The 27,137-nt window shown below is 41.8% G+C and overlaps 1 protein-coding gene across 2 annotated transcripts in view; it reads left to right on the top strand.

Moving 5' to 3' along the window:
• dennd1b (DENN/MADD domain containing 1B) overlaps positions 1-27,137 on the top strand; it is a 277,534-nt gene that overhangs the window by 145,372 nt on the left and 105,025 nt on the right. The window contains exons 8-10 of one of the 2 annotated variants that reach the window (XM_041208107.1): positions 17,840-17,896; positions 20,552-20,605; positions 23,717-23,827. In XM_041208107.1, the coding sequence (XP_041064041.1) occupies positions 17,840-17,896; positions 20,552-20,605; positions 23,717-23,827 (222 nt within the window). The remainder of the gene's footprint in view (positions 1-17,839; positions 17,897-20,551; positions 20,606-23,716; positions 23,828-27,137) is intronic. The other variant, XM_041208108.1, reaches the window with a different exon arrangement.

Here is a 27,137-nt window from a genome sequence, read left to right as displayed (position 1 = left end):
TTTAAGTTTGCTTACATTGTAATAACCTTTGCCAAGCTTCTACGTTTGTTTCTCTCTTACTGAAGATAAATATAATTTGTTTTTACAAGTAAAATCGATTTTCTGCTTAATGTTGATCCATTCTGGAGGGATGGCTTGTTGTATTGCTGGCAGTACACTAGTGATTATGTTACTGGAGTAGTTTCCAGAGCCCTGAGTTAAATATCAAGAGCACATGAGTTTGGATTTCTGCACTGTAGTTTAAGAATTTGAATTCATTTCTTGTTAGAAAAGCAAGTCCTGAAATTAAAAAGCTGGGATCAGTAACAAGTGAGTGTCAGATTGTCACTTAGAAAAGAAAGTACATGAAAAGCAGGACAAATCCAACCTGGCCAATTACCGCCCCATCAGTCTACTCTCCATCATCAGTAAAGTAATGGAAGGGGTCATCAACAGAGCTATCAAGTGGCACTTGCTTAGCAACAACCTGCTCACTGACACTCAGTTTGGGTTCCGCCAGGGACACTCAGCTCCTGACCTCATTACAACCTTGGTTCAAACATGGACGAAAGAGCTGAACTCCCGAGGTGCAAGTGACAGCCCTTGACATCAAGGCCACATCTGACCGAGTGTGGCATCAAGGAGCCCTAGCAAAACTGGACTAAATGGGAATCAGGGGGCAAACTCTCCATTGGTTGGAGTCATGACTAGCACAAAGGAAGATGATTGTGGTTGTTAGGGGTCAGTCATCTCAGCTCCAGGACATCACTGCAGGAGTTCCTCAGGATAGTGTCCTTGGCCCAACCATCTTCAGCTGCTTCATCAATGACCTTCCTTCCACCATAAGGTCAGAAATGGGGATGTTCGTTGATGATTGCACAATGTTCAGCACCATTTGTGAGACCTCAGATACTGAAGCAGTCTGTGTCCAAATGCAGCATGACTTGGATAATTTCCAGGCTTGGGCTGACAAAAGGCAAATAACATCACACCACATAAGTGCCAGGCAATGACCATGTCCAACAAGAGAGAATCTAACCATCGCCCCATGACATTCAATGGCAGTCCCATCACTGAAACCCCCAATATCAACATACTGGGGGTTACCATTGACCAGAAACTGAATTGGACTAGCCATATAAATACTGTGGCGACCAGAGCAGGTCAGAGGCTAGGAATCCTGCGACAAGTAACTCACCTCCTAACTCCTCAAAGCCTGTCCACCATCTACAGGGCACAAGTCAGGAGTGTGATTGAATGCTCCCCACTTGCCTGGATGAGTGCAGCTCCAACAACACTCAAGAAGCTTAACACCATCCAGGACAAAGCAGCCCACTTGATTGGCTCCAAATCCACCAACATTCACTCTCTCCAGCACCGCCGCACAGTAACAGCAGTGTGTACCATCTACAGGATGCACTGCAGGAATTCATCAAGGCTCCTTAGACAGCACCTTCCAAACCTACGACCACTAACATCTAGAAGGACAAGGGCAGCAGATAGATGGGAACACCACGACCTGGAAGTTCCCCTCCAAGTCACTCACCATCCTGACTTGGAAATACGTCGCCGTTCCTTCACTGTCGCTGGGTCAAAATCCTGGAACTCCCTTCCTAACAGCACTGTGAATGTACCTACACCACATGGACAGCAGCGGTTCAAGAAGGCAGCTCACCACCACCTTCTCAAGGGCAACAAGGGATGGACAATAAATGCTGGCCCAGCCAGGCAAAGCCCATATCCCATGAAGGAATGAATAAGAGAAAAAAAAAATGACATGTCTTTGAGGAAAGGAAACTCCCTCTCTGAAAACTTTGAAGAAGTCAATTAGGCTCGAAGCTTTAACTCTGTTTCTCTCTCCGCAGATGCTGCCAGATTTGCTGAGTTTTACCAGAATTTTCTGTTTTTATTTTGGATTTTCAGCATCCACAGTATTTTGCTTTTAATCTGCTCTCCTTACCTGGTCTGGCCTATATGTGATTCTAAGTCCCACACCAAAGTGGTTGATTCTTAATTGCCCTCGAAATGACCTCACAAACCAGTTGTATCAAACCGCTATAAAAATTCAAGCAGAAAGCTCACCATTGCTTTCTCATAGCATAGGGATGAATGCTTTAATGGTTTTGATTCCCACATTCCAAAAACGAATTTTTAAAAGTTTAGTAATTAGAACAATGCAAGCAAAGGTAATTTACATAAGAAGTGCAGCTTACAAATAATTAGCATAGAACTAAGCCCATTTAAGGGAACTTAACTCTTCTCCGAGTCTATGAACCTTTGATTGGAAAATGTTCTGCCTGACTTCTGCTTTTACTCCCAGTTTCCTAAATTTGAACTTTCAAGTCTTGTGAGCATTTTCATTTCTGACCTTGCTCTATTGCAAACTTTCTGTTTTATTAATGCTATGATGTTCCTTCCTGCACCTGTTTTATTTGTGGTACACTTTTTTTTTAATCCAAGAATCGCCAGTCCTTACACCCTCCATTTTTCCTTGCCCCCTATGATCTTCGAACTTTTAAAATACTAGGTTTAATTCCAATTTATCTGATCCTCTATTCTGCAGCTGGTGGTATCGTCATCTGGGACTTGATAATTCGTGGTATTGAAATCATGGTCAATTTGCATGAATTAACTTTGCCAATATACTTCATTACCTTGAGATCTTCAATTAGGTTACCATATAGTCTTGCATTTTCCAAAAAAATGCTGAATTTCCTTAATACTTCCTTGTATGTTTGATTCCTGATATCTGGAATTATCATCCTTGTTTTATAGCCTTCTCCAGGATAAAAATGTCTGCTGTGTGGTTAAGTGACCAGTTCTACATGTATTGTTTTATACACAGTCTAACACCTTAAATAACAACAATACAACTTCCAAATTTATACACTAAGATAAAAGTAAAATACCGCAGACGCTGGAAATCTGAAATAAAAACAGAAAATGCTGGAAGAACTCAGCAGGACTGGCAGCATCTGTGGAGAGAGAAACAGAGTTAATGTTTCGAGTCCCTGTGACTTCTTCAGAGCTAAAGGAAAGTGGAAATGTGATGAATTTTATACTGTTTAAGAGGGCGTGGAGAGCAGGTGGAGTAAGATAGAAGGTGAGGGATAGTTGACTTGAGAGATTGAAAAAGATGTCATGGACAAAAGACACAGAGTATTAATGGTAGTGGTAAAGAGTAAAGACGGTGCTGATAACGGCATGAAGATAAGATAGCAGAAGATGTTAATAGCAGAACAAGGATCAGTGCTCTGTGAAAGCACAACATAGAGACAAGTGACAGATGGCCCTGTGGGGGGGCAGTGATTTTGGGGGAAAAGGATTTAAAAAATGAAGAAATAAATAAAAAGAATAAAACAATAAATAAATAAAAATTGGATTAAAAAAGAATCACGATGGAGGAGACAGTTCATGGTCTGAAGTTCTTGAACTCAATGTTAAGTCGGGAATGCTGTAAAATGCTTAATTGGAGGATGAGGGTGCTGTTCCTCCAGTTTGTGTTGGGCTTCACCGAAACATTGCAGCAGGCCAAGGATGGGACGTACAATGTTCCTCGGACTGCTATTCTCCCTACACCCTGAGGTCCACTCTCAGTGCCGTGTGCTGCTGTAGTACACACTTGACCTCTCTCTCTCTCCAGCATCACTGCCTCATCCTATCTCAAAGCTGTCCTTGTCCTGAGTTTCATTTTATTCTTCGTTTCATCCGAAGCCTTAACGAGAAACTTTTCCTCTATGTTTCAGGTCCAGTAACTCATTGATACCAACACTGATCCAGTAACCTCCAACCCTTTCCATCCCTCTGACCCCATCCCTTCTTCTAATCCCAGCCCTTGCCATGTATTCACCTTACCCTTTGACCTTCCTCTCTGATGTTGAACATCTGTACTCGGCAAAGGACTCAGCATCATCCCCTTACACTATCACCTCAATGAATTTTGGGCTTGGCACAATGCGGACCTCTTCTTCCGCTGCCTTCATATCCGTGCTCACTTCCTGGGCAGGAGTTCTCCCCCTGTTCAATGCATCCTTTCACCCACCTCCAGTATTCTCCCTCTACCTGGACCCCTACCTGTGGCCTCTTGAGCGCTCTTGATCTTTTCATTGAGCACTCTCGGTGTGACATCGGCCAGCTCAATGCCTTTGCTCCTCCCACCCACTGCAACCTGTCTCCTTCTGAACTTGCTGCACTCCATTCCCTCAGGTCCAACCCTAATGTTGTTATGAAATCTGCTGGCAAGCCTGGCGCTGTTGTTGTCCGGTGTACTGACCTTGCACAGGCTGAGCTCCAACCTTTAGACAGTTCCTCCTCCCTCCCCTGACCCCGCCACTGAACATCAAGCCATTAGTTCCAGGACTGTCGCTGACCTCATCTCTTCTGAAGATCTTCCCTCAACAGCTTCCAACCTCATAGTCTCCCAACCCCACATCTGGCAATGCTTCTGACTTTTTTCTCAACCGAGGTTTGCCCCTCACTGTGGTTGACGGGGCCCTCAACCTTGTCCGACCCATCTCCTGCACCACGACCCTCACCCTTTACCCTCCTTCCCAGAATCATGATAGGGTCCCTCTTGTCCTCATTTTTCACCCCACCAGCCTCCACGTTCAAAGGATTATCCTGCATTTCTACCTCCTTCCAAAAATCCACAAACAGGACTGTCCCGGTAGACCCATCATGTCAGCTTGTTCCTGTCCCACTGAACTCCCCTTGTCCAGTCTCTTCCCACCTACATTCGTGATTCCCATCACCCTACATAATATTAACAATTTCACTTTCCTGGCCCTAACCATCTCCACTTCACCATGGACGTCCAATCCCTCTACACCTCCATTCCCTACCAGGATGGTCTGAGGGCTCTCCGCTTCTTCCTTGAACAAAGGTCCGAACAATCCCCATCCACCACTATTCTCCTCTGTTTGGCTGAACTTGTTCTCTCACTGAACAATTTCTCCTTTAACTTGTCTCACTTCCTCCAAGTGAAAGGTGTGGCCATGGGCACCCACGTGGGCCCCAGTTATGTCTGTCCTTTTTTGGGGTAAGTGGAAAATTCCTTGTCCCAGTCCTATTCAGGCCCCCTTCTACAACTCTTTTTTCCGTACATCAATGACTTTATTGTTTGCTGCTTCCCGCTCTCGTCTGGATCTGGAAAAAAGTATTGATATTTGTTTCCAATTTCCGCCCCTCTCTGACCTTCACACGGTCCATCTCCGATACTTCCCTTCCCTTCCTTGACCTCCCTGTCTCCATTTCTGGTGATAGACTGTTCACCAATATTCATTACAAGCCTACCGACTCCCACAGGTACCTTGACTACAGCTCCTCACACCCTGTTTCCTGAATGGGCTCCATCCTGTTCTCTCAGCTCCTCCCCCTCCATTGCATCTGTTCTGATGATGCCAACTTCCAAAACGGCACTTGTGACATGTCTCCCTTTTTTCCTAACTGAGGTTCCCCCCCACGGTTGTTGACATGGCCCTCACTTTTCACCTCACCAGACACTGCATTCAAAGGATCACCCTCTGCCATTTCCACCAACTCCAGCAGGATGCCACCACCAAACACGTCCTCTCACCCCCGCTGTCAGCACTCCATAAGGACCGTTCCCTCCCTGACACCCTAGTCCGCTTCTCCATCACCCCCATTCCTCATCCCCTTCCCAATGCAATTGCAGAAGGTGCAACACCTGCCCCTTTACTTCCCCCCTCCTCACCGTCCAAGGGCCCAAACACTCCTTTCAAATGAAGCAGCATTTCAGTTGCACTTCCTTCAATTTGGTCTTCTGCATTCTCTGCTCCCAATGCGGTCTCCTCTACATTGGGGAGACTGAATGCAGACTGGGTGACCGCTTTTGGGAAACACCTTTACTCAGTCCGCAAGCATGACCCAGACCTCCCTGTCGCTTGCCATGTCAACACTCCACCCTGCTCTCATGCCCACATGTCTGTCCTTGGCTTGCTGCATTGTTCCAGTGAAGCTCAACGCAAACTGGAGGAACAGCACCTCATCTTCCGACTAGGCGCTTTACAGCCTTCCGGACTGAATATTGAGTTCAACAACTTCAGACCATGAACTCCCTCTCCAACCTCATCCCCTTTTCAATCCAGTTTTTATTTATTTATTTATTTTATTTTCAATATTTTAAAATTTTAATCATTTGTTTATTTGTCCGTTTTTAAAATCATTCCCCCCCCCCGCAACCCCGCACCCCAAACAGGGACACCTGTTACTAGTTTCTATGTTGTGCTTTCACAAGCACTGACCCTTGTTCAGCTATTAACACCTTCTGCTATCTTACCTTCATGCCACTATCAGTACCTCCTTTACTCTTTACCACTTCCATTAACATGCCCTTTGTCTTGTGTCCATGACATCCTTCTCAATCGCTCCTTAGCTGTCACCTATCCCTGACCTATCCTGTTCCACCCCCTCTTAAGCAGTATAAATCCATCACATTTCCACTTTTAGCTCTGAGGAAGAGTCGTAAGGACTCGAAATGTTAACTTTGTTCTCATTCCATGGATGTGGCCCGACTGGCTGAGCTTTTCCAGCATTTTCTGCTTTTTTTTCTACATTTATACTCTGCTTTTCTGTTGATGTAACTTTGAATTACTACATTACTTTAGAAGAATCGTTTGACACTTAAATGAGCAGAAGTGAAGCTTAAGTTAAAACTGTACAAACCGATGTCCCCAAAGCATATTGCAAATAAAAGAGCCTTTATTGATATTCCCAAATAACTTGCATTGATACAAGCTGCACCTTGAAATCACATGAAGGCACATGCAAGTTGTGAACCAGGGGCAGACTTCAATGAACAAAGTCAATTTACAACATAAAATACAGGACAGGCATGTAACAGCGAGGCGATAATGGATGAAAGAAATCACTTTTGTGGAATTGAGACCTCTTTTTCTCTGCATTTGAATGTTTGCACAGCTCCATCCCACGGTTAGTTTCTCAGTCCTGTGACTCCTGCATAAGAACTTGACCTGCCTCACCTTAAATTTACGTCCCATTGCACAGGGCTCTGCTGTGTGATTTTATGTCTCCAGCCGGGGACACCGCCCTCATTGCCGCCACTAAGAGCCAGAACTGACTGTTTGGGACTCTAGGCTACCCAAGCACAGGTATCGGAAACAATCGAGGGGAGCTCTGGAGCTTGCAAGCAGTGGCGTTTGGGTGAGGGGCGGGTGTTCCCAGGAGTTGGAATTCAGGGAGCAATCAAAACTGAGAGATATGGTGGGGAGAGTGGGACTTGGGAGAGAGGTTCGGGAATGGGGGGGGATTTGGTGAGAGATGGGAGCATGAGGTCTTGATGAGGTGTCACGCGATTACACACATGGTCTGATCTCAGGTGGTCAGAACATTGAGATCAAACCTCCAGGAGTACCTCCAACCAGAATTGTAGCCCTTCTCCACCAAAATGTCAGCAAATGTGCTGCTCACAGCCCCCTACCCACCCCCTCCGCAACTCAAACATTAGCACAGGCAAGCAGGGTATCCCACAGAGGGGTGTGCAGGATGTTAAGTACTCCTCCACCCCAAAAAATGTGGCTTTCATCTCTTAAGCACTGCAGCCCTTCAGGCTCTCAGTGTAGCAGATCCCAGGATCAAGGCATCCATCATCAATGAAAAAGGATCTGGAATGATAATGAACTGGGAAATCCCAACCAGGGCCCTGGTCACAATCACTAATTTTGGCAAATGTTACACACTGTTTCTTAATGATCATTTGCTATCTTTCTTTGCTGGTTGTTCATATCACTGATTTGTTCATCTAAGAATTAAGCACTGTGAAAAGCAGGCTTGCTAATTTTACTTGTTGCAACATGTTCAATTGTGCCTTGGGATATTTTTCATGTCATGGTTTGCTTGCTGTTAACTGGAGAGTTTAACTGCTTCTTTTGCATGTTTTATTTAACTTGGAGCATGATGGTTCGATGTACTTATCCATAAACTGAACCTCAGCCACCACTTCGCTTTCCGTAAACAGCATGGTATACCTTGCTGGGCATTTGCACTTCCTGAACCCTTGAGTGCATCCTTTCTCGCTCCATACTCCACAGTCACCACCCACTCAATTTTATTGTCATCTTTAGTGGCCTGATGTACTTAGCAAAATGTACATGAACAAAAAGCATTTGGTCTAAAATGTTACAATTATCAGCAGCTATCACACAAGCAGCTCTCACATATTGATAATGGTGCAGAGATCTTTTGTCATATAATGGCTTTTTGAGTCTCTGAGCTGGTTGGTTCTTTTCCATTCACTGCATTGCTGAGCCTCACCATGCTTCTTTCCTCTAGTCTTTATGCTCCTGAAGATCCAACCTGCTCAACCACCTTCTCTGTACTACATCAATTTTCCTGGGCATCTCCTGTTCGCTGTCTATGCTGCATTCGTGACCCTTCCCTTTCTCCTGTACTGTGGTGTATTAAAGGATCACAGCTCCCCAGACCACTTCACCCCAATACAACATAATTAATACGGCCAGTGTTGCAGAGACAAATAGATGTGCAAAGAAGTATGTCATGAAATTGTGCTTTATGTCACCATAATGACTTTTAATCCACCAGCTGGAAACATGAATTGCACTTTATAAAACACAGACCAAAGTAATTTGAACTCACAGCCAAGATGGTACTTAATTTGCATTACTGTACCTTCCACATTCCAATTCCATTGAGATGGAGATGGCATGTCTGCATAAGCCCATCAAAGACAATTACCTCTGAGGAATGTGAATGAACCATATTTCCTTTACCATTAGCACAATGTCCACATACTCACCTTTGGGAGGCAAACCATCAAACTGAATCACTTGAATAATGGGATCCTGGCCAAGAGGAGGGATTCCCAGACCAGACCTAATCAAGTTCCATTGGAATACACAAAATATGTTTGAATTACTGGTCAGGTGGAGAGGGTGGTCACATGACAAGCAAACCTTTTGTATGTTTTAAGCAGATGTTTTCTGAGAAGTTGAGATAGAGCCTGCGCCACTGCCCCCCTCCCCCTCTCTTTCTCTCTCTTGGTCCACCCATCTTGCAAGCTTTTGGGCCCTGTCTGCTATTGTTTCACTCTCATTCCATGTGTAGCAGACAGCGATTTTAAAGAAAGAACTCAACTCCACAGCTGTGTCTCCAGAAGATAGATAACCTATTTGCAGTTTTAATCTGCCTCAACACTGAAAGACCATGAGTGAAAGCAGCAAGACCATCTATTCAACCTGAATCCAGAGGAGTCATCAAACTACAGACTCTGAATTCATTTTAACTTTTATGGACTCTAATTTGTCCAACTGAACCTTCCCCACTGTGTGCGTGTCTGTGCGAGCGTGTCTGTGCGTGCGTGTGTGTATAAAACAGTGTGTATTTTATTGTTTTACTTTGATCAGTTTAAGTACAATAAAGGTAACCTTTTTTTTGTTAAACTCGAGAAAACCTGTCCTATTTGTTCTTTTATAAGCACTATGCATAAATAGTTAAGTACTCATGGAATTGGTAAGTATGTCCTTTTCAAAGAAAAATTGCTGTTTAAACAAGGAGAGGGCATAAAGGAGAGCCATTTGATTTCTCCTCATCCGGTTGTAACAAGTAGGATAAGAGAGAAAATGGGTGGTGAGAACGAGCAAGTTGCTGAAGATGCCAGAAACCTGAAATAATAAAATGTTGGAAACAGTCCAGGTCGGGCAGCACCTGTGGAGAGAGGGAAATGTTGGAGTTTCAGGTCTTAGCACCCTTTGTCATGGAGGTACAAGATTTGGATCTACACTCAAATGCTCTTGGTTGCCTCCCACAACAACTTGCATTTATCTAATGCCTTTTAATGTAGTAACGTGTCCTTAGAGCCTTCTCAGGCGCCCGACTTGACAAAAGTTAGAAATGTGAGAACAGATGTCGGCTATTTGGTCTCTCCAGCATGCACTGCCATTTATTGAGGTCTATGACTTAACTCTTTATCTTGCTCTTTGACTCATATCCCTTTAATACCTTAGGTTAACAAAAAATCTATACTTCTCAAATTTAAAACTAATAATTTATCTAACATTAATTACCATCCTTTCTGTGTAGTAAGCTTCCCTAACTTCTCTGTTGAAAGACTCTAATTTTTAGATTATATCCCTAGTCCTAGACTCCCCCATCTATCTATCTTATGGACAAGATTTTGCCCCCCGTTGGGGACAAGTGTGTGGGCAGGCAGGTGGACAGCCCTCCGACCAGTGCCCCCAATTGGGGGAGAGGAGGGGGTGGGGATGCTGCCATATTTAGTGGGTGGACCAATTAAGGCCTGCCCAGCGTGATGCCCTATGCGCTTCCATTACGGGGTTGTGGGGAGGTATTCCTAAATTTGGAAGTGCGCTCCTTTGCACAAGATTAAGTGCTGCCTCAGGGAGATCGGTTCCCAAAGTAAAAAAGTTACTGCAGTGAAAACTTCATTCACCATCCATGTCCCCCCATGTGACAATGTCACATGAGTTGGGACATGAGCATAAATAACGCTAATTAAAAGTGTCTGTTAATCTTTTGATTCCCGTGGGTGAGGTTTCATGCTTTTTCAGGCAGCCACCAGCGCTCCCGACCTGCCCACCAGCTTAAAGGTTGGACGGGCAGGTCCACCAATGAGCTTAATTGATTTTTGAATGACCTCATTAGGCCATTGACAGATTGGTGGGTGTGTACTCGAAAGAGTTACAGCTGATTCGGGGCTGTTAGGCCAGTGGCGCAATGGATAACACGTCTGACTGCGCATCAGCAGATTGTAGGTTCGACTCCTGCCTGGCTCATTGAGGTTTTGCAATCCCATGATGGTCACTTCACACACTTTGCAAACTGAACTTTCTGGCTTGGCCTAAATAGCCAAGTGGTTATGGTACTGGGCTTGTAACCCCAAGATCAAGAGTTCAAATCTCACAATGGCAAACTATGAAATAATGTAACTTCATCTGAATAGGAACAGATGGAAACGTGTTTGTACTCGAAAGAGTTACAGCTGATTCGGCTGTGACCCCGCCAACCTGAAAATGCAAATGACACGGGATGATGTCGGGAGTTCCACCCAACGTCATTATGTATTGGCAAGTAGGCCCCGCCCCCGCTCGATGACAGGAAATTTCTTACCTATGTGTTTCCCATATAATCTTGAAAACTTTGACCAATTCACGCTTAACCATCTGGATTCCAGGGAATACAACCCTAGTTTGTGTAATCTCTGCTCATAATTTAACCCTTGATGTTATTCTGGTAAGTCTACACTACAATCCTTCCAAAGCCACCATATTCTTCTTGAGGTGTGATGTGGTGCTGAGAACTGGACACGAGTACTCCAGGATAAAAGCAAAAAACTGTGGATGCTGGAAATCCGAAACAAAAACAAAAATACCTGGAAAAACTCAGCAAGCCTGACAGCATCTGCGGAGAGGAACACAGTTAATGTTTTGAGTCCATATGTCTACTCCAGATGTGGTCTAACTCCTTTGGATTCAGTCCACTGGATATAAAGCTCAGTATTTCATTCGCCTCTTGATTATTTTCTTGACCTGACCTTGACATTTTTGTGATCCATATACTTGGACCCCCAAGGCTCTTTTTCTGGCTGTTTCTAGCTTTTCACCAATTCGAAGGTACTCTGATCTATCCCTTTTAGATTCAAAGTGAATGAAGTCTAACTTGTCAACATTGAACTTCATTTGGCCATTCACTTAACCTATCAATAATATCTCTGCCATTTACACTGCTTATGTGCTATATATGTTGGTGTTATCAACACATTGGAATATACAGCTTTCTATTGCACCATCTAAGTTGTTACTAAATTCAGTGAATAGCTGAGGCCCCATCACAGACCCCAAGGGAATAGGGCAGTTGGCCAATATCTCTATCCTTTGTCTCTTGTCATTAAATCAAATTCCTAACCAGGAATTGCATAATTCCATGAATTGGCACAGATTCTCTCCCATAAACAGCCCCACATGCCTTAAGATCTAGACTTGACCTGTACTGACCAATATCTCATCATACAATTGCAAGACCAATAAAAACAAAACCCCTTGTTATGTGTGCTGGATTCAACAACTTCATATGTACGCCCTTGTGCCTTTGCTCTCCATGGAAAGCAGGCTGATGGATACTATAGTCAGCTGAAGTTGATTATAAAATAACAGGCTGGATTTTTTTTCACATATACGAAGAATTAAATTGAAAATTATCTTCAACCTATTTCATCATGCTCCTTTACAGTGTACCCATTACCCCTGTTGGAGGGCTTAACTCACTCACTAAAAAATCTCTAAAAATAGTCAATGTTAACATTAAAGTGAGAGTTTCCACAGACTTGGTGACTTCCAACTAGACAGGAAGCCAAAGATGTTGCCCATCACCCACCCTCAGCTCTGTCTGGGATTTAACAAGTTAAGTAACTAATTAAAGCTTGTGACTGCCCTACTAGCTGCAGACCTCTGGCAGGTAACTCTGCACATGAATGAAGCTATTTCAGCGTATTGTTTACTGGAATATCCTACTGAACTTTCATTGTCTAAAGCTGATGTGGTATATGGAAAGCATTGCTTCCAATTGATCTGGATTTTCTCCAAATTCCCAAAACCTTGTGCATATTCATCCATTTATGTGGCAAACTCAACCCTGGAATTCCTCCTTTTGACTAAACAGTCAAAAGCCCCAAAATGTAACAGGAGTAAAGGAAGTGTAAATGGGGGTATAAGAAATATTAAGATATGATTGAGATAGAAAGACGAATGGTAGAGATAGAGGAAAGGGCAAAAAAGACAAGTAGTGGAGAAGAGAATGAAAGAGATATGCACATCGCAGAGAATTTTGGAGTTTGGAGTTTTGATTCTGTCTCCTTTGATCTTTATCAATGGCAAGAGGAAAAGGAATGTATGCGATACACATAGGGGAAGAAAGGTAGGGAAAGGAAAACTAAATCTGAGAGGCTTCGAGCATCTCACATAATCGGAAAGGAAACCAAAAAGCTATGTGGAGGTTTCATATTCTGCAAGGCCCTAATTTGATGCCAGATCAGTGTTGTAAGCCAACTGTAAAACTGGCAGATTTCACTGTTGGGAAACCCCATTTTTTTGTTGATTTTCCAGGCCACTGGTTTCACATTTCTCAGCAGTTTCACAGTGGGCTTGTCGCTGGCTTCATCAAAGCAGCACTTTGGAAACCTGGCATTACTGGCGCGATAAGGGAAACTGCCTGCAGAGAGAGAGAAAGGGACACAGAGCGAAAGACAAACTATTTGGAAACTACTAGAAATTGAACCATGCAAGAGGGAGAGATGTGCCAAGGAGTTTTAGAAACAGAAAGAATAGCAAAGACTCATGGCTGAGCACAGAGTAAGCGATGGATAAAGGGTGTAAAGTGAGCAAAGAGGAAGGAAGATAATGATTTAAATGGGAAGTAGAGAGCTAGACAGTTAAAAGAGCTCATTTTTAAAATAAAGAACAAGATCTGAGCTGTGTTTGGGAGATTAGATAGAAAGAGCAACCTGAATAAAATCCTACTACAAATTCACTTTTTTGCAAAAATCAAACGCATAGTTTGTTCTCTACGGTTTACAATTCAAAGATGGGGTAAATTCCACCTATTGGCCAGATGAGAGGTGAACTACAGAGAAAGAGAATTAATCTTGGGTATCTGGTGACTGTTAGAACATCTGTTTGTCATTTTTATAATAAAATTGATAGGTATTTAGACATTTATGGGGTTAACCAAAGACAGATTTGTTAAAGGTAAGACAAGTTTGATCACGTTTGACTAATCATTGTTTGGTTAAAGTGATCAAATTTGCACTGTCCTCAAATCTATTTCCCTCCTCCTTCAATGACTTATATTGCATTATGTTTTCATAATCTCTTTGTTTAATTCCCCATTCTTGTAATTTTGCCCCTCTTTGCAAATTCCCCCTGAAATATGATTCCAGGATGGTGTCAGTTGTCCTCCAAGATGTCACCTGATTAGAGTTCTGATATTTTTCATTTGTGAGGCCGCAGCGAAGGTTAGTGATGCGTTGCGATCCCTAATTCTTAGGATTTTCCAGCAATGGTCACAGCATAGCAATAATGGAAAATTCCCTGTTTCTTGCGTATAACAAAATCATTATCTTTCATTAAGACTTTCTGATCTTAATCCAGTATGTGGGAACCCGAGTTGATATTTCTCTCCCCCCCACTCCATCTCTGCCCCAGCCCCCAAACCCTATCTTTTGCCCAGGGCCTGCAAGTCTAATTGTATTATCTGTGTTGTCACCCTGGGCTCGGATCAATAAATGTAGTATGGTTGAACAGTAGTCTGTATGGCTTAGGCCCACATAGGGCCATGCAGTTACAAACAGAGCTTTCAGGGAAGCCTTAATTTATTTTGCTGATTTATGATATATCACGGTTAAAAAAGCTCTCTTCTGTTTTCATTATGCAGCTTTGACTAGGCAGGCTGTTTGATATCTTCATGTTATGAAGCAAAAATAGAATTTGAAAGTTTCAAACAAAATATGTTTTATTGACACTGGAACATATGGATCTGAACAGTTACGAGCAGCTCTGTGACCAGCAATAAAATGACGTCCTTGTCAGTGTCTTGGCAATATTATTCCTTGTCGCTGCTTAGGAAACTTTCAATGTGGTGGTTAACAAGCTTCCATTAATTTCTAAGTGTTTCTGTAAGTTAATGAACAGCAATGTATTCACTCACCCAGCCAATGAATAGTCCAGTAAGTTGCTGAAATCCTTTGTTTTCCAAAGTTCATTGCAGTAATCGGTGGAGTGAGTTGCTACTTTGTATCTAATCTCATGTTGGAAGCTGTACAAAAGTAATTGTTACCTTTCATATTTCTTTCAGTTTTCCACTCTACCATTAGATCAGTTTGATTATTCAACCAGAGAGGGTGGATGGTCTAATCCACAAGCATTTTGGTAGCTTGTCATGCGTTTGACAATTTTTACTGTTTGAACACCAAGATGGGTTTACTAATCTGGGCGCTGGCTTGCTCCGAGGGCTCACTTCAAAGTGTCCTTGCTCAGTAACCCTCTCCCTGGACTGATGTGTAAAACTGGATTAAACATGCAGCTGAGTTGCTCTTCCAAATCTGGATTTTTGATTGGCTGGCTTTCAGCCAATGGAAACTAGGTCTTTCAGAACTTGTATTGATCTCGAAAATTGATCAGGGGTAAGGCAAGGTAAAGTTCATTTTTTGGAGAAAGCAAAGGATACGCAAGATATATGTGATTAGTTAGTAAAGTATTAATTTATAAGTAGAAGAGAAAACATAAAAGTAGCAGAATTGTGGAGGGAGGTAGGGGTGATGGGTTATGTGTTTTAATTTTTATTGTATTAAGCTAAACTTTACCTTGTAGTAATTTTTTAAATTATTCGTTCATGGGATTTGGGCATCGCTTGCATTTATTGCCCATCCCTAATTGCCCTTGTTCAGAGGACATTTAAGAGTCAACCATGTTGTTGTGGGTCTGGAGCCACGTGTAGGCCAGACCAGGTGAGGAGAGCAGATCCCTTTCCCTAAAGGGCATTAGTGAATCAGATGGGTCTTTATGACAAGTGGCAATGGTTTCATCATCAAACATTTAATTCCAGATTTTTATTGAAATCAAATTTCACCATCTGCCATGGTGGGATGCGAACCCAGGTCCCCAGAGCATTACCTCGGTCTCTGGAAAACTAGTCTAGTGACAATACCATTATGCCAGGCTTCTCCCACAAAATTGCCCTTAACTGGGGCCTTAATAAAACAAATCCTGGATGCTGCAGGTACATTGTTGCTGTCATCAAAATACTTCCAGCATCAAAAGGATGGATTTCTCCGTGGGCATCAAGACCTCAGTGTCGGTATCAAATGGGGTCTCAAGCTTGTACTTGCTAGCAGTGAGATTGGCTCAGCAATCTTCCAGGAGGCAGTCTCTTAGTTGGCTGCCCTATGAAGGATGGTGGGTGGGCTTTGGGTGCTGCATGCACAATTGGAGGTCCTGCAGCCCTGGAACCTCTGCAGCCCTGTCAGGAGAGTTGGGCATTACTGAGGTAGGTTGGAGCATGCAAAGGCGCCTCAAAATGGCACCCTCACTGGATGCATTGCATTGAAGAAAAAATAAGGCTGGTAGATCCATTGGGGTTAAGGGTAAAAACTCTCTGCTGGATCAGACTCGGCCAAGACTGTGGTCTTTCATTCATGCAATCCCGTCAATGAGAAATGGAGCCTCCAGCTCACTTGGTGCCTTCATTGAACTGGCTGCCTCTACGCACAGTGTGCCGGTGGCAAAATTACCCCTAATTGGGGCCTGAACCTGTGTAATTGGCTGCCTGCCATCATGGTGCAGGAAATCAATCCAATTCGCAGCCTGCCCCTAAGAAAGTTCTCTGGTGATTGGAATGCATCAGGGAGTCATCCTGATGGGGCTCCCCACTTCCCCTGCAGTTTTCCTGCCTTCCAAGCCTGTAAAACACAACTGAAAACACAATTATTTAACTTGGTTACACACAAGTATTGTTTGTCTGCCTGTTTATTTTAATTTTTGGGAATGTCCATACTTGCAACTACAGAAAGACCCCAGGAGGCGACCACCACTTGCGAGAGATATATTGGAAATATTTAAGGAAGTAAAAGTGGATACACTACTTTGCAGCATTGATCTACTAACGAGGAGACTCAAGGCTGCATGAAATTTTGACCACCCTATGCTGTCTGGATCTTTTCCCTGCCCAGATGAAATTACATTGTTTCATAATTTGCCATGGTGAGATTTGAACTCTTGATTTTGGGGTTACAAGCCCAGTACCATAACCACTTGGCTATCATACCAGAACTCCCTATGCTGTCTGGTTGTACTTAGAACTAGAATAATCTGAGTTGGGTTAATTAAAGGAGAGGAAAAGTGTCCTGGCGAAGAAAACTCTCCAATTGTTATTAGTGCATCAGCTAAATCACACAAATGAGTTGACAGGATGGTTTAGAAGTATTTAATGATTTGCCAAATGTTAGACTATGTGGTCTCTCCTGGGATGTGAACGGTATCTTATGAGGAAAGGTTGGACAGGCTGGGCCTGTATGCATCAGAATTTAGTAGCTTGAGAGGTGATGTTATTGAAACATATAAGGTCCTGAGGGTGTTGGATAAGATGGATGCTGAAAGCACGTTTCCCCATTGTGGGAGAGACCAGAACTAGGGATCTCAGTTTAAAAATTAGAGGTCTCCTATTTAAGATGGGGATGAGGAGAGAGTTTTTCTCTGAGAGTTGTGAGTCTTTGGAACTCTCTTCCCTGGAGAGCAGTGGAAGCAGGGTTATTGAATATTTTTAAGGGAGAGGTAGATAGATTCTTGACTAACTTGGAGGTGGGGGGGGGTCAAAGGTTACTGGGGGGTAGGGAATGTGAAATTGCTGTGATTTTATTGAATGGTAGATCAAGCTTGAGGGGCCAAATGGCCTGCTCCTGCTCTTAATTTGTATGTTCATATAGCCATTTATGAATAGCACCACTGTGGGTGTACTTACACCAGATGAACAGCAGCCAGTTTGAGAAGGCTGCTCACCATCAACTTCTCAAGGGCAATTAGAGATGGACAACAGATGCTGGCTTTACCAATGACACTCACATCCCATGAAAGAATAAAAAAAAACTATATCACTGCCATACTGCATAACATTTGCAGTTAGATAACAGTAAGAGAATGTGTAGTTTATGTCCAAGGAAGTAATACCAAGTTAAGAATGCCACAAATATATGCAACAGATATGCGTCAGATACATATAGAGAGAGATGCACTTGAAAATTGATATTGCCAGTTCATCAAATGTGAAGAATGATGAATTTTTTTTCCATATACATAAGAACCAACAGATATACTTTAGAAGTGGACAACTGAAAAATATGCCAAAACAGGGTTTGGTGAGTTTAAAACTTGGGAGTCATCCTTGAAATATCTGTCTAATAAAAGTATCCATCAATCTTTAGGCAGCGATGGATGCCTTTTGTTAATTCTTATCAAGTAACTTGCCTTGCCTTGTAGAACTTAATTTCAGTGCATGTCAGTTAATGGGGACTTGATTAATGGTAACATTTTTGCAAAGCTGCCAACATATCCTGCCTTCTGATGTGATTGCTTACCAGGAAATATTGGATCAAGGAAGCAGTATTCTTGCCTCAGGATTCCTCTTATTAAGACCTTCTTTGATCAAACACAACCAATTGGCAATTTTCCTGTAGATGTCATTTCTTTTGTTGAACAAATTGCTTTGAATATGGTTGATCGTAATGTAAAATATTTTCCTTTAAATCAAGGATTCAGTATTAACTTCAATTTTTGATGAAACACTGCCAATCTGGTTATTGTGATTTTTAAAAAATGGACTTATTACCCAAAATTGGAAGGGTCGAATACTTAGAAGGAAGTATTTCCAATTGGTGAATTGACTAACAAAGAAATACTGCCACTTGCACTACTCTTTACTTGGGCATTGGTGCTTGATTTATAATCAGGATCTCGTGCATCAAATGATTTTATAGGGTGGTTGCTAGTTTTACTAAACTCTTCTCCCACTTTTCATCTTTTCCACTTAAAACAAACTACATATAAAGATGTATGAATGTCTGTTTATTGCCTTATTATTGTGAGTATTAATTGAATGATTGTGATAAATGACAATATATTCTACCCCAGCAGCATTACTGATGGTGGTAATGATTTTATATGTTAAAGTCTAAAATGTGAGATCTGAAGCCAGAGGTGAGGTGCCTGTCAGTGAGTTTGAATTAAACATGAAGTGTGTCCTTTGTCAGCTTTTCGGAATCACCAACTTTGTTTTCAATCGTTAATAGGCACAAATATTGAAACAATGACTTATTTCAGGCTAACAACTTAAAGATTTTAGGAGCTTAATTCTGAACCTAGCAGTCATGACACTAGTTGGAACATTGCTTTTATAAATCCATTATTACAAAATGTGCAGCTGAAAAGAGTATATACAGTGCCAAAGGCAGATTTGAAAGAAAAGGAAAACTGTACAGAATTAGAGCTGTCTGATGTTTTACTTTTGGTGCAAGTAATTCTGACACTTAGTGGAGCAGATCTGCTGTGTCGTTTGCATATTTTTGGTGAAGGGTATTCCATGCTTTTATTGATGTGAGCATGCCATGGCGTGAGGTATTGCAAATAGTAAAATATAAATATATACAATCCACAAGCCTAAAGACTATTTCTTTAGAAACATCTAGCTTAACTTTGACTTGCATTGATCTGCAGTCAGCACTTGTTGAACCTTGAACCTCACAGGCGAACATAATCCAAAAGCTCAATTTTCCATTTTAAGAATTACCTAACTCCAAACTGCTTAGTGCTTGAAGCAGGTAGCACTAGGGCTTCTCATGCTGTCTAGATCACAATTTTTTCCCCCCATCCTCCTACGATCTTGCAGAATTTCAATAAAATAGTTTTTCAAATTCCACTGGTGAAGGTGCCCTGCTGTAGTCCCTCTCTTTTTTTGAAGGTGTTGATTCCTGTTGGGCTGTGGTTCTGCAGCATAGACAGTCCTCTAGTAAGTCTCTCAAATGGCTATTCTCCAAATGTATCAGCCTCTTTTGTAGTGGTCAGCATCCCATTCCACTTCAGCCCAAAAACAAATTGTATATTGGAAATTTTAGATGGCAGACAAGGTTTTTTAAATATACATTTCCACTTTGGTATCAGCTTTGGCTCAGTGGTAGCACCCATCTGGTAGAGATTAGCTAACTGAACAGTCTCTGGAACTCAACTCTGGGAACCTCTCATCCATATGGCTTGATGCTTCATCTGGTGGTGCTCTAGCCCATTAGGTCACATAGGTTGCTGGACACAATCTTTGGTTTCCTCCCCTTAACTCTGAGGGCCAGGAAGATAGTCACTAGTGTATAAAATATTGCAAGTTAGTGCATGTACTCCATATCTGCATTAATTTGTTTAATACTGTGCCCTCGTTAGTTATAATCAGTCAGTAAAAACACATAGCATGCACAATCAGCAATTTTCATTGACACCAATATCCTATTGACGGAAAGCTGATTGTTTCAGTCCTTGTGATTACTTTAAACATTTTTACCCCCTGTCCCATGTCTGGTATGTGATCCATATTTTTGCATAACAAAATGGTTAACTTGATAGTTGTTATTGACACTGATGTATCATGTGAGCATACATATTAAAAAACTCTTGGTGCATTATGGTATCTTTTTGTTTTGATACCTCTTATTTTTGTTAAAAAGAAGTGCCTGGATATTGAAGAATACTTTTTGGGATGTTGATATGCATCTAATACATTGTACAAATGTGTTATTCACAATATTTCCTGTAAATTTTCAACAACACCAGCATAGACTTAGTTGATATTAACACCTGTATTTTTTTTCCCTTGTTCATTTCCAGTTTTAAATTTTCATCTTTTTATCATATTGATGAGAGACAAGTTATTCATTATAGGGCATATTAGGAATCATTTTCAGATCTTTTTCTTTGTTTGCTTTAATGTGGCTGGATGCAGTTTAGATAATGCCTTTTATCTCTTTATGCAGCATTCGTACTTCATAACCCCTGATACGAGTGGACTGCCTACTATACCTGAAAGTGTAAGTAGTCTGAACAACAGAACATGGTTTTCATTTCAGGTTGCTCAATTTCTTTTTTAAGAAAGGAGGTTGGCTATTTTGTACTTTAAAAAAAAATAATGCTTCAGCCTCTAACATCTGTGCTGAGTGCATTTGATTCAAATGATGGCCAAATTTCTTCCTGTATATTTTCAGGGTTTAATGTCTAATTTCTACCAGAAATGGGGAGAAGCATTTTTGTGTGCTTCTGAATCGTTTTAAAAATAAAATCAACCTTGATGAATATTCAGTCAAAATATAATTCAACATGGCACATGATACAAACAGGTTAGCCAACAACTTTTGTTGAATGTGCTTTGTAAGTGTTCTGTTAACATTCTGTTACTAGGTAAACCTATTTAAGATTAGATTTAGGCCGGGATTTTCTGGCCCCGTTGTAGCGGGACCCACAGGGGGAGATTCGGCGACCCAACTAAAAGTCCATTGACTTTCAGTGGGACTGCATGATCCTGGTGGTAGGCGGGGCTGGAAAATCCTGCCCTTAATCTAATTGAATTTTGACCTGAGAGAGGCCAGTGAAGTGTGAAAAGCCAGGGGAATGTCAAGTTCAATATCATTAGGAGTTCAGCTTTGAGGTACAACTGGGGATGAGTTTTAATCTATGGGTAATAGCTGTGTGAAGCAAATAATCACATTTTGTGTTTTGGAAGATTTTGCCTCCAGTGGTGGTTCCCAGTCAATGTACAGTAATCCATGCTGGAAGGTCAGTGTATGTGACAAAGTCACTTCAGCTAAAATATGGGCAAACGAAGAGTAGAGGTGAAAGGTTTATCGTGGCGGTTTCCCAGGGTCCAGTGTTAGGTCCCCTGCTCTTCCTGATATGCATTAATGACCTAGACCATGGTATACAGGGTACAATTTCAAAATTTGTGCCTGATAGGAACCTTGGAGGCATTATGAACCATGAGGAGGTTAGTGTAGAACTTCAAAAGACATAGGTTGGTGGAATGGGTGCATGAGTGATAGATGAAATTTAATGCAAATAAGTGTGAAGCAACTAACTTTGGTAGGAAGAATGCAGAGAGACAATATAACATAAATTGTACAATTCTGAAGGGAATGCAGGAGCAGAGGTACTCGGTGTCTATGTGTATAAATCATTGAAGGTAGCAGGTCAGGTTGAGAGAGTGGTTAATAAAGCACACAGTATCCTGGGTGTTACCAGTAGGGGCAGAGAGTACAAAAGCAATGAAGTTATGTTAAACCTGTATAAAATACTAGTTCAGCCATAGCTGGAACATTACGTCCAGTTCTGGGCACCACACTTTATGAACAATGTGAAGGCATTACAGAGTGTGTAGAAAAGATTCATGGGAATAGTTCCAAGGATGAGGAGCTTCATTTACGTGGAAAGATTATAGATGTTGGGACTGCTCTCTGCTCTCTTTGGAGATGAGAAGGTTGAGAGGAGATTTAATAGAGGTATTCAAAATCAAAATCATGAGGGGTCTGCACAGAGGTAGACACTGTTCCCATTAGTGGGAGAATTGAGAACCGGGGGCACAGGTTTAAGGTAATTGGCAAAAGAAACAATGGCGACATGAGGAAATCTTCTTCATGCAGTGAGTGATCAGAATCTGGAATACGCTGCCTGTGATGGAGGCAGGGTCAATTGAGGCTTCCTAAAAGGAATTGGATCACTCTCTGAAAGGGGAAATTTTGTAAGGTTCGCGGAGAAAAGATAGGGGAGTAGCACTAGGTGACTTGCTCCTTCTACGGGCCAGCACAGATAAGATGGACTGATCTTTTTTTTTAATTCCTTCATGGGGTGTGAGCTTCACTGGCTGGGCCAGCATTTATTGCCCATCCCTAATTTCCCTTAAGAAGGTGGTAGTGAGCTGCCTTCTTGAACCCCTGCAGTCCCTGTGGTGTTGGTACACCCACAGTGCTGTTAGGAAAGGAGTTCCAGGATTTTGACCCAGCGACAGTGAAGGAATGGCAATATATTTCCAAGTCAGGTTGGCGAGTGCCTTGGAGGGGAACTTTCAGGTGGTGGTGTTCCCATCTATCTGCTACTCTTGTCCTTCTAGATGGTAATGGTCCTGGGTTTGGAAGATGCTGTGTAAGGAGCCTTGGTGAGTTTCTGCAGTGTATCTTGTAGCTGGTACACACTGCTATCACTGTGCTTCAGTAGTGGAGGGGGTGAATATTTGTGGATGTGGTGCGAATCAAGCGGGTTGCTTTGTCCTGGTTGGTGACAAGCTTCTTGAGTGTTGTTGGAGCTGCACTCACCTAGGCAAGTGGAGAGTATTCCATCACACTCCTGACTTGTGCCTTGTAGATGGTGGACAGGCTTTGGGGAGTCAGGCGATGAGTTACTTGTCACATGATTCCTAGCCTCTGACCTGCCCTTGTAGCCACAGTATTTATATGGCTGGTCCAGTTCAGTTTCTGCTCAATGGTAACCCCCAGGATATTGATAGTGGGGGATTCAGTGATGGTAATGTCATTGAACGTCAAGGGGCAATGGTTAGATTCTCTCTTGTTGGAGATAGTACTTGGGTGGCATGAATTTTACTTATATGCTGTAAACCAATCTATGATTTAAGTAACCTACTAAAATTCTGTCTAGAGTCAACCATGAAGTGCAAGAGAGCTGCTGGTATCTTTGGGGCTCTACTATGGCATCAGCCACTGCCTTCTGGGTGACAACAGGAGTGAAGATTTTGGTGTTTTTCACAAAATCATGCACAAATTCCTCCAAATCCAATTTTCTAAAATTGTTCAAATATATAATAACCAGCCATCTGGAAAGCTAATATTTTATGCTGGTGTTTTCATCTACATTTCCAATGCTTTCCTGTTTCACATTTAGACAAACACGGAGGTTGAGTGAACAACTTCATATTGATTGGTAAATAACATTTTGGAAGCCATTTATAAAGATAAATTTGAAACAAATGTAATTGGGTGTTTTTCTAAACATGGAACAGTATGAAATCTAAACACCCTTGGTTATATAAAGACAGAATTCCAGATGTTGTAACTAAAACAACAAAATGTTCAAATGAAGCAGAGTTGTCTTTTATTGCATAGTTTGCCTATAATTAATTTTCCATTTTTGCTTTACAGAGAAATATGACTGAATATTTTGTTGCTGTGGATGTGAACAACATGTTGCAACTTTATGCCAGTATGCTGCATGAACGACGTATCATTATTACCTCCAGTAAACTTAGCACTGTGAGTACTTGTGTCACCTAATGGAAAGGAAGTTTTTTTTTCTCATCTGACCAGCATTTTCTCTCAGAGTGATATACACATAAAAGATTTATCCCTTTCCATTCTCACTAGACAATGTCAGAGCATGGTATGCAAGATGGCTTTGACTTGACTTTTGTATGTACAAAAGTTCAAGCTATACAAGGTCTTCTTGGCTATATTCAGATAAATTAATTATTACTGCTTATCAGGAGATGAGAGGTTCTTAACTCTTCAGAGCTCATTTAACTGTCTTGTAGCTAATGCAGTAGAATCTTGAGGGCCTTTGTGTTCTTTACTCACTTGCAGCTTGTACTGCCAAGGCTACTTGAGAGAAAGCGAATGACCATGATAATGGTTACTTCAAGTTGGAATAAGTAAATTGATTCCTGCTTCTGAGTAGCAGCTTGAGAAGATGTAATATTACTCTTTTAGAAAAAGGCAGCTAATGCTTTGTGACTGAAGTGGGGCTATTTTTATCATGTTTAAAGGCTTTGCATTCATAGTGGAACCAAGTATCTGGGTAATTCAAAGCCAGTTATTTGCTTGGCAACCAAAATGAACAGGCCTTTTAGCATACAGTAAAGGGTTCATTTCTAGATTTGTCATATACTTCATTAAACGTAAGTTTTTATGTGTTCTATAAGACAGAGTACAGTTGCCTCCAGAGATTTGTAAAGTTTCAGACTAACCTAGAGAACTACTGTGATTCTTAATGTCCCAATGTAATCCAATTGAGGGAGAAGAGTAATTTTCATTAATAACTTAAATAGACCCCCAATTGAATCCCCAAAAAAAGTTGTTTTAAGGTTTGGAACTGACTTACTTCAATGCAAATGGGCCACATTGTTTTTTTTACAGGGATTTTGTTTTACAGCACAAGGGCTTTGAATTCTCCCCACCTTCTCAGATCTGTGTAATCTTTTTGTTCTCAACATTCGTTCGTGGTGAATCACGGATGCTGCAACACCACCCCCCCCCCCCCCCCCCCCCCCCCCCCACCTTCGTGACTGATAATGTGGCCACCATGATCCCAATGTCTCAATTCCAATTGTCAGTGACCTCCATCCCTGTCTCCTTCCCTTGCCCATTATGTTGGGTATTCCTCGAATCCCTCTACCAAGTGGAACGCATCGAAGCATTTAAAGTGCACTCTAGTCTTTTTACCGACCATCCATCCTGCTGGCAACAATTCTTGCCACTGAAAGGAAGATAATGACCTCGCTCATTATTTTTCAAGGGCCTCCCTTTTTCAAAAAAGAAGTCACTTCTCACCAGTAGGAGGGTCTTTATCATAACTGGTGTGAGATGAAATATGGTAAAACAAATATTGCGCCTGGCTGAGTCCTCAGTAATAGTTTGCTAACAGGCGTTCGTTCTTTCTTCTTACCTGTCCTCACCTTTGATCTGTCACATAGCTGGTCATGTGTATTCATCCCTCCACAGTTAGGATTCCTTTCCAGGCACCTCTGTAGTTTCAATAATTTTGGTATAATTTACTGTTTCGACTGATCGTAATCAAGTCTCTTATTTTGTAAGTTAAGTATGAACTCCCTTTATTTTCTCCTCTTGTGGCACTGCTGGTGGAGTTCAGCCAACATTTCCCTCGACTGTGCTCAGTGAAAGCTGAAAACAGTTGCAGTGACCAAGAAAAACAAATGAGCGAGCCCAGTAAGAATGCTGGGAAGATGTGCTTCAGAACCTAAAATACTTGCCAACAGAAACAAAAACAGAGAGGGTTGTAAACGCTCAAAGGTGAGGCAGCAGGAACGCAGAGTGCAGACTAATGAATGTTTCAGGTACATAGAAAGACAAAGGGTCTTGAAACGAGTTTGCACTTCCAAAGCTAGTCTTTTTACCCCCTGCATAGGTTGCCTAACCACCTGAGTGCTGACAGCATTTTCTGTCTTTATTTCAAACTTCCAGCCCTGTTCTGCTCTTTGTTCATGCTTGGTTTACCTGAAAACCTTTTCGCAAGTATTTGTGAGGATTCTCTAATCATCTCCACCCCTCCCCCAAATTTACCATATGCTCTTCTCCACAGGGAGTAGCAACAACAGTTATCTCGAATGTTGACTTTGTGTGAAATGTTTATGACTTTTCATACAGACCAAAGTGTGATGTCATCCTGCAGTTATCGTCTAGCTACAGTTGGTATCAGAGGGTAATGGGTGATAAGAGCTGGAATGCTTCAAGGTCTGTGCTCAGGTTTCCCTTGTGGGAGGGAGACACATTGTTTGACTCTCTGTTGGAGAATTTTGAAATTTATGGTTCCGTAGATTCTGGACTAGGCCTTTTTATTTTGAAAAAGAGATTGGCTTGTGTGAGTTGAGATTAGCAGTGCTGAGTTCACAGATTTTCCCTCCATTTGGACGTTTGCGTACTGCCATAAACAGGTTTGTATTTTTAGATTCTACCACGAGAAACTGAAGTCAATGCATGTTTATAACTGGGAAACCTATAAAATTAGTTTTTTAATTTTTACCGCCAGAACTTGAAGGGTCAGACTAAATGCAGCTTACGATATTCAACAATCCTTAGTGATTGAATTCCAACTTCAAGTGACTCCAAGTTCATTATTTCTTTCAAGTGTAATTTCTTTCATGCTCTTTATCCAATTTTGTTAGCATAGCATTTGTATTTGTAGATAGCATTTGTAGATACATTGTAGATACTGCCTAGAGACCAAATATTACATACATCACTATGGAATATATTTAGCGAGGAATTCACCTCACTGCTAATTTAATGGAATCATGACGGGTTGGTGTAGTATGATTGTACATAATTATCCGTGGCCAGTTAAACACTCTACAAGTTGTTGCTCGGTGGTACAGAACTTGAGTATTGCTCAAGAAAAAGGCATGCTGTCACATTTTTTTGTCTTGCAATCAGGATAGACGCAATAATGCTTAATTTCAAAGGGAGCCACAATTTATGCTGCTTTGGAAAAGGGTGCTGATTGATTGGCTAGTCGGCTCTGGTTGAGATGTTGCTGTGTAGAATGTACCCAGGAAGCAATTCTCTGTCACAGTTTGGTTTAATTCAAAAAAGGTGCAATGCCTGGACATGTTGTTTTTGCCTGCAGAGGACAAGTCCCTGTGTATGAATATATGTAGCTTCTAGCTAGCATAAGTGACTCATATTCCTGCAGAGGATGGAACCCTGCTTATGCTCTAGCAAGCGCAAGTGAACAACATTGCAAACCCAGGTGATATATGAATTTCAGTGCCTGTGTGATGCCACACAGGCTGTACATCCCAAAGGTTGGTGGATCGTATCAAACAGCATG

Source organism: Carcharodon carcharias, chromosome 16 (assembly GCF_017639515.1).
Source record: "Carcharodon carcharias isolate sCarCar2 chromosome 16, sCarCar2.pri, whole genome shotgun sequence".
NCBI lineage: Eukaryota > Metazoa > Chordata > Chondrichthyes > Lamniformes > Lamnidae > Carcharodon > Carcharodon carcharias.
This window is presented reverse-complemented; position numbering and strand designations above follow the sequence as displayed.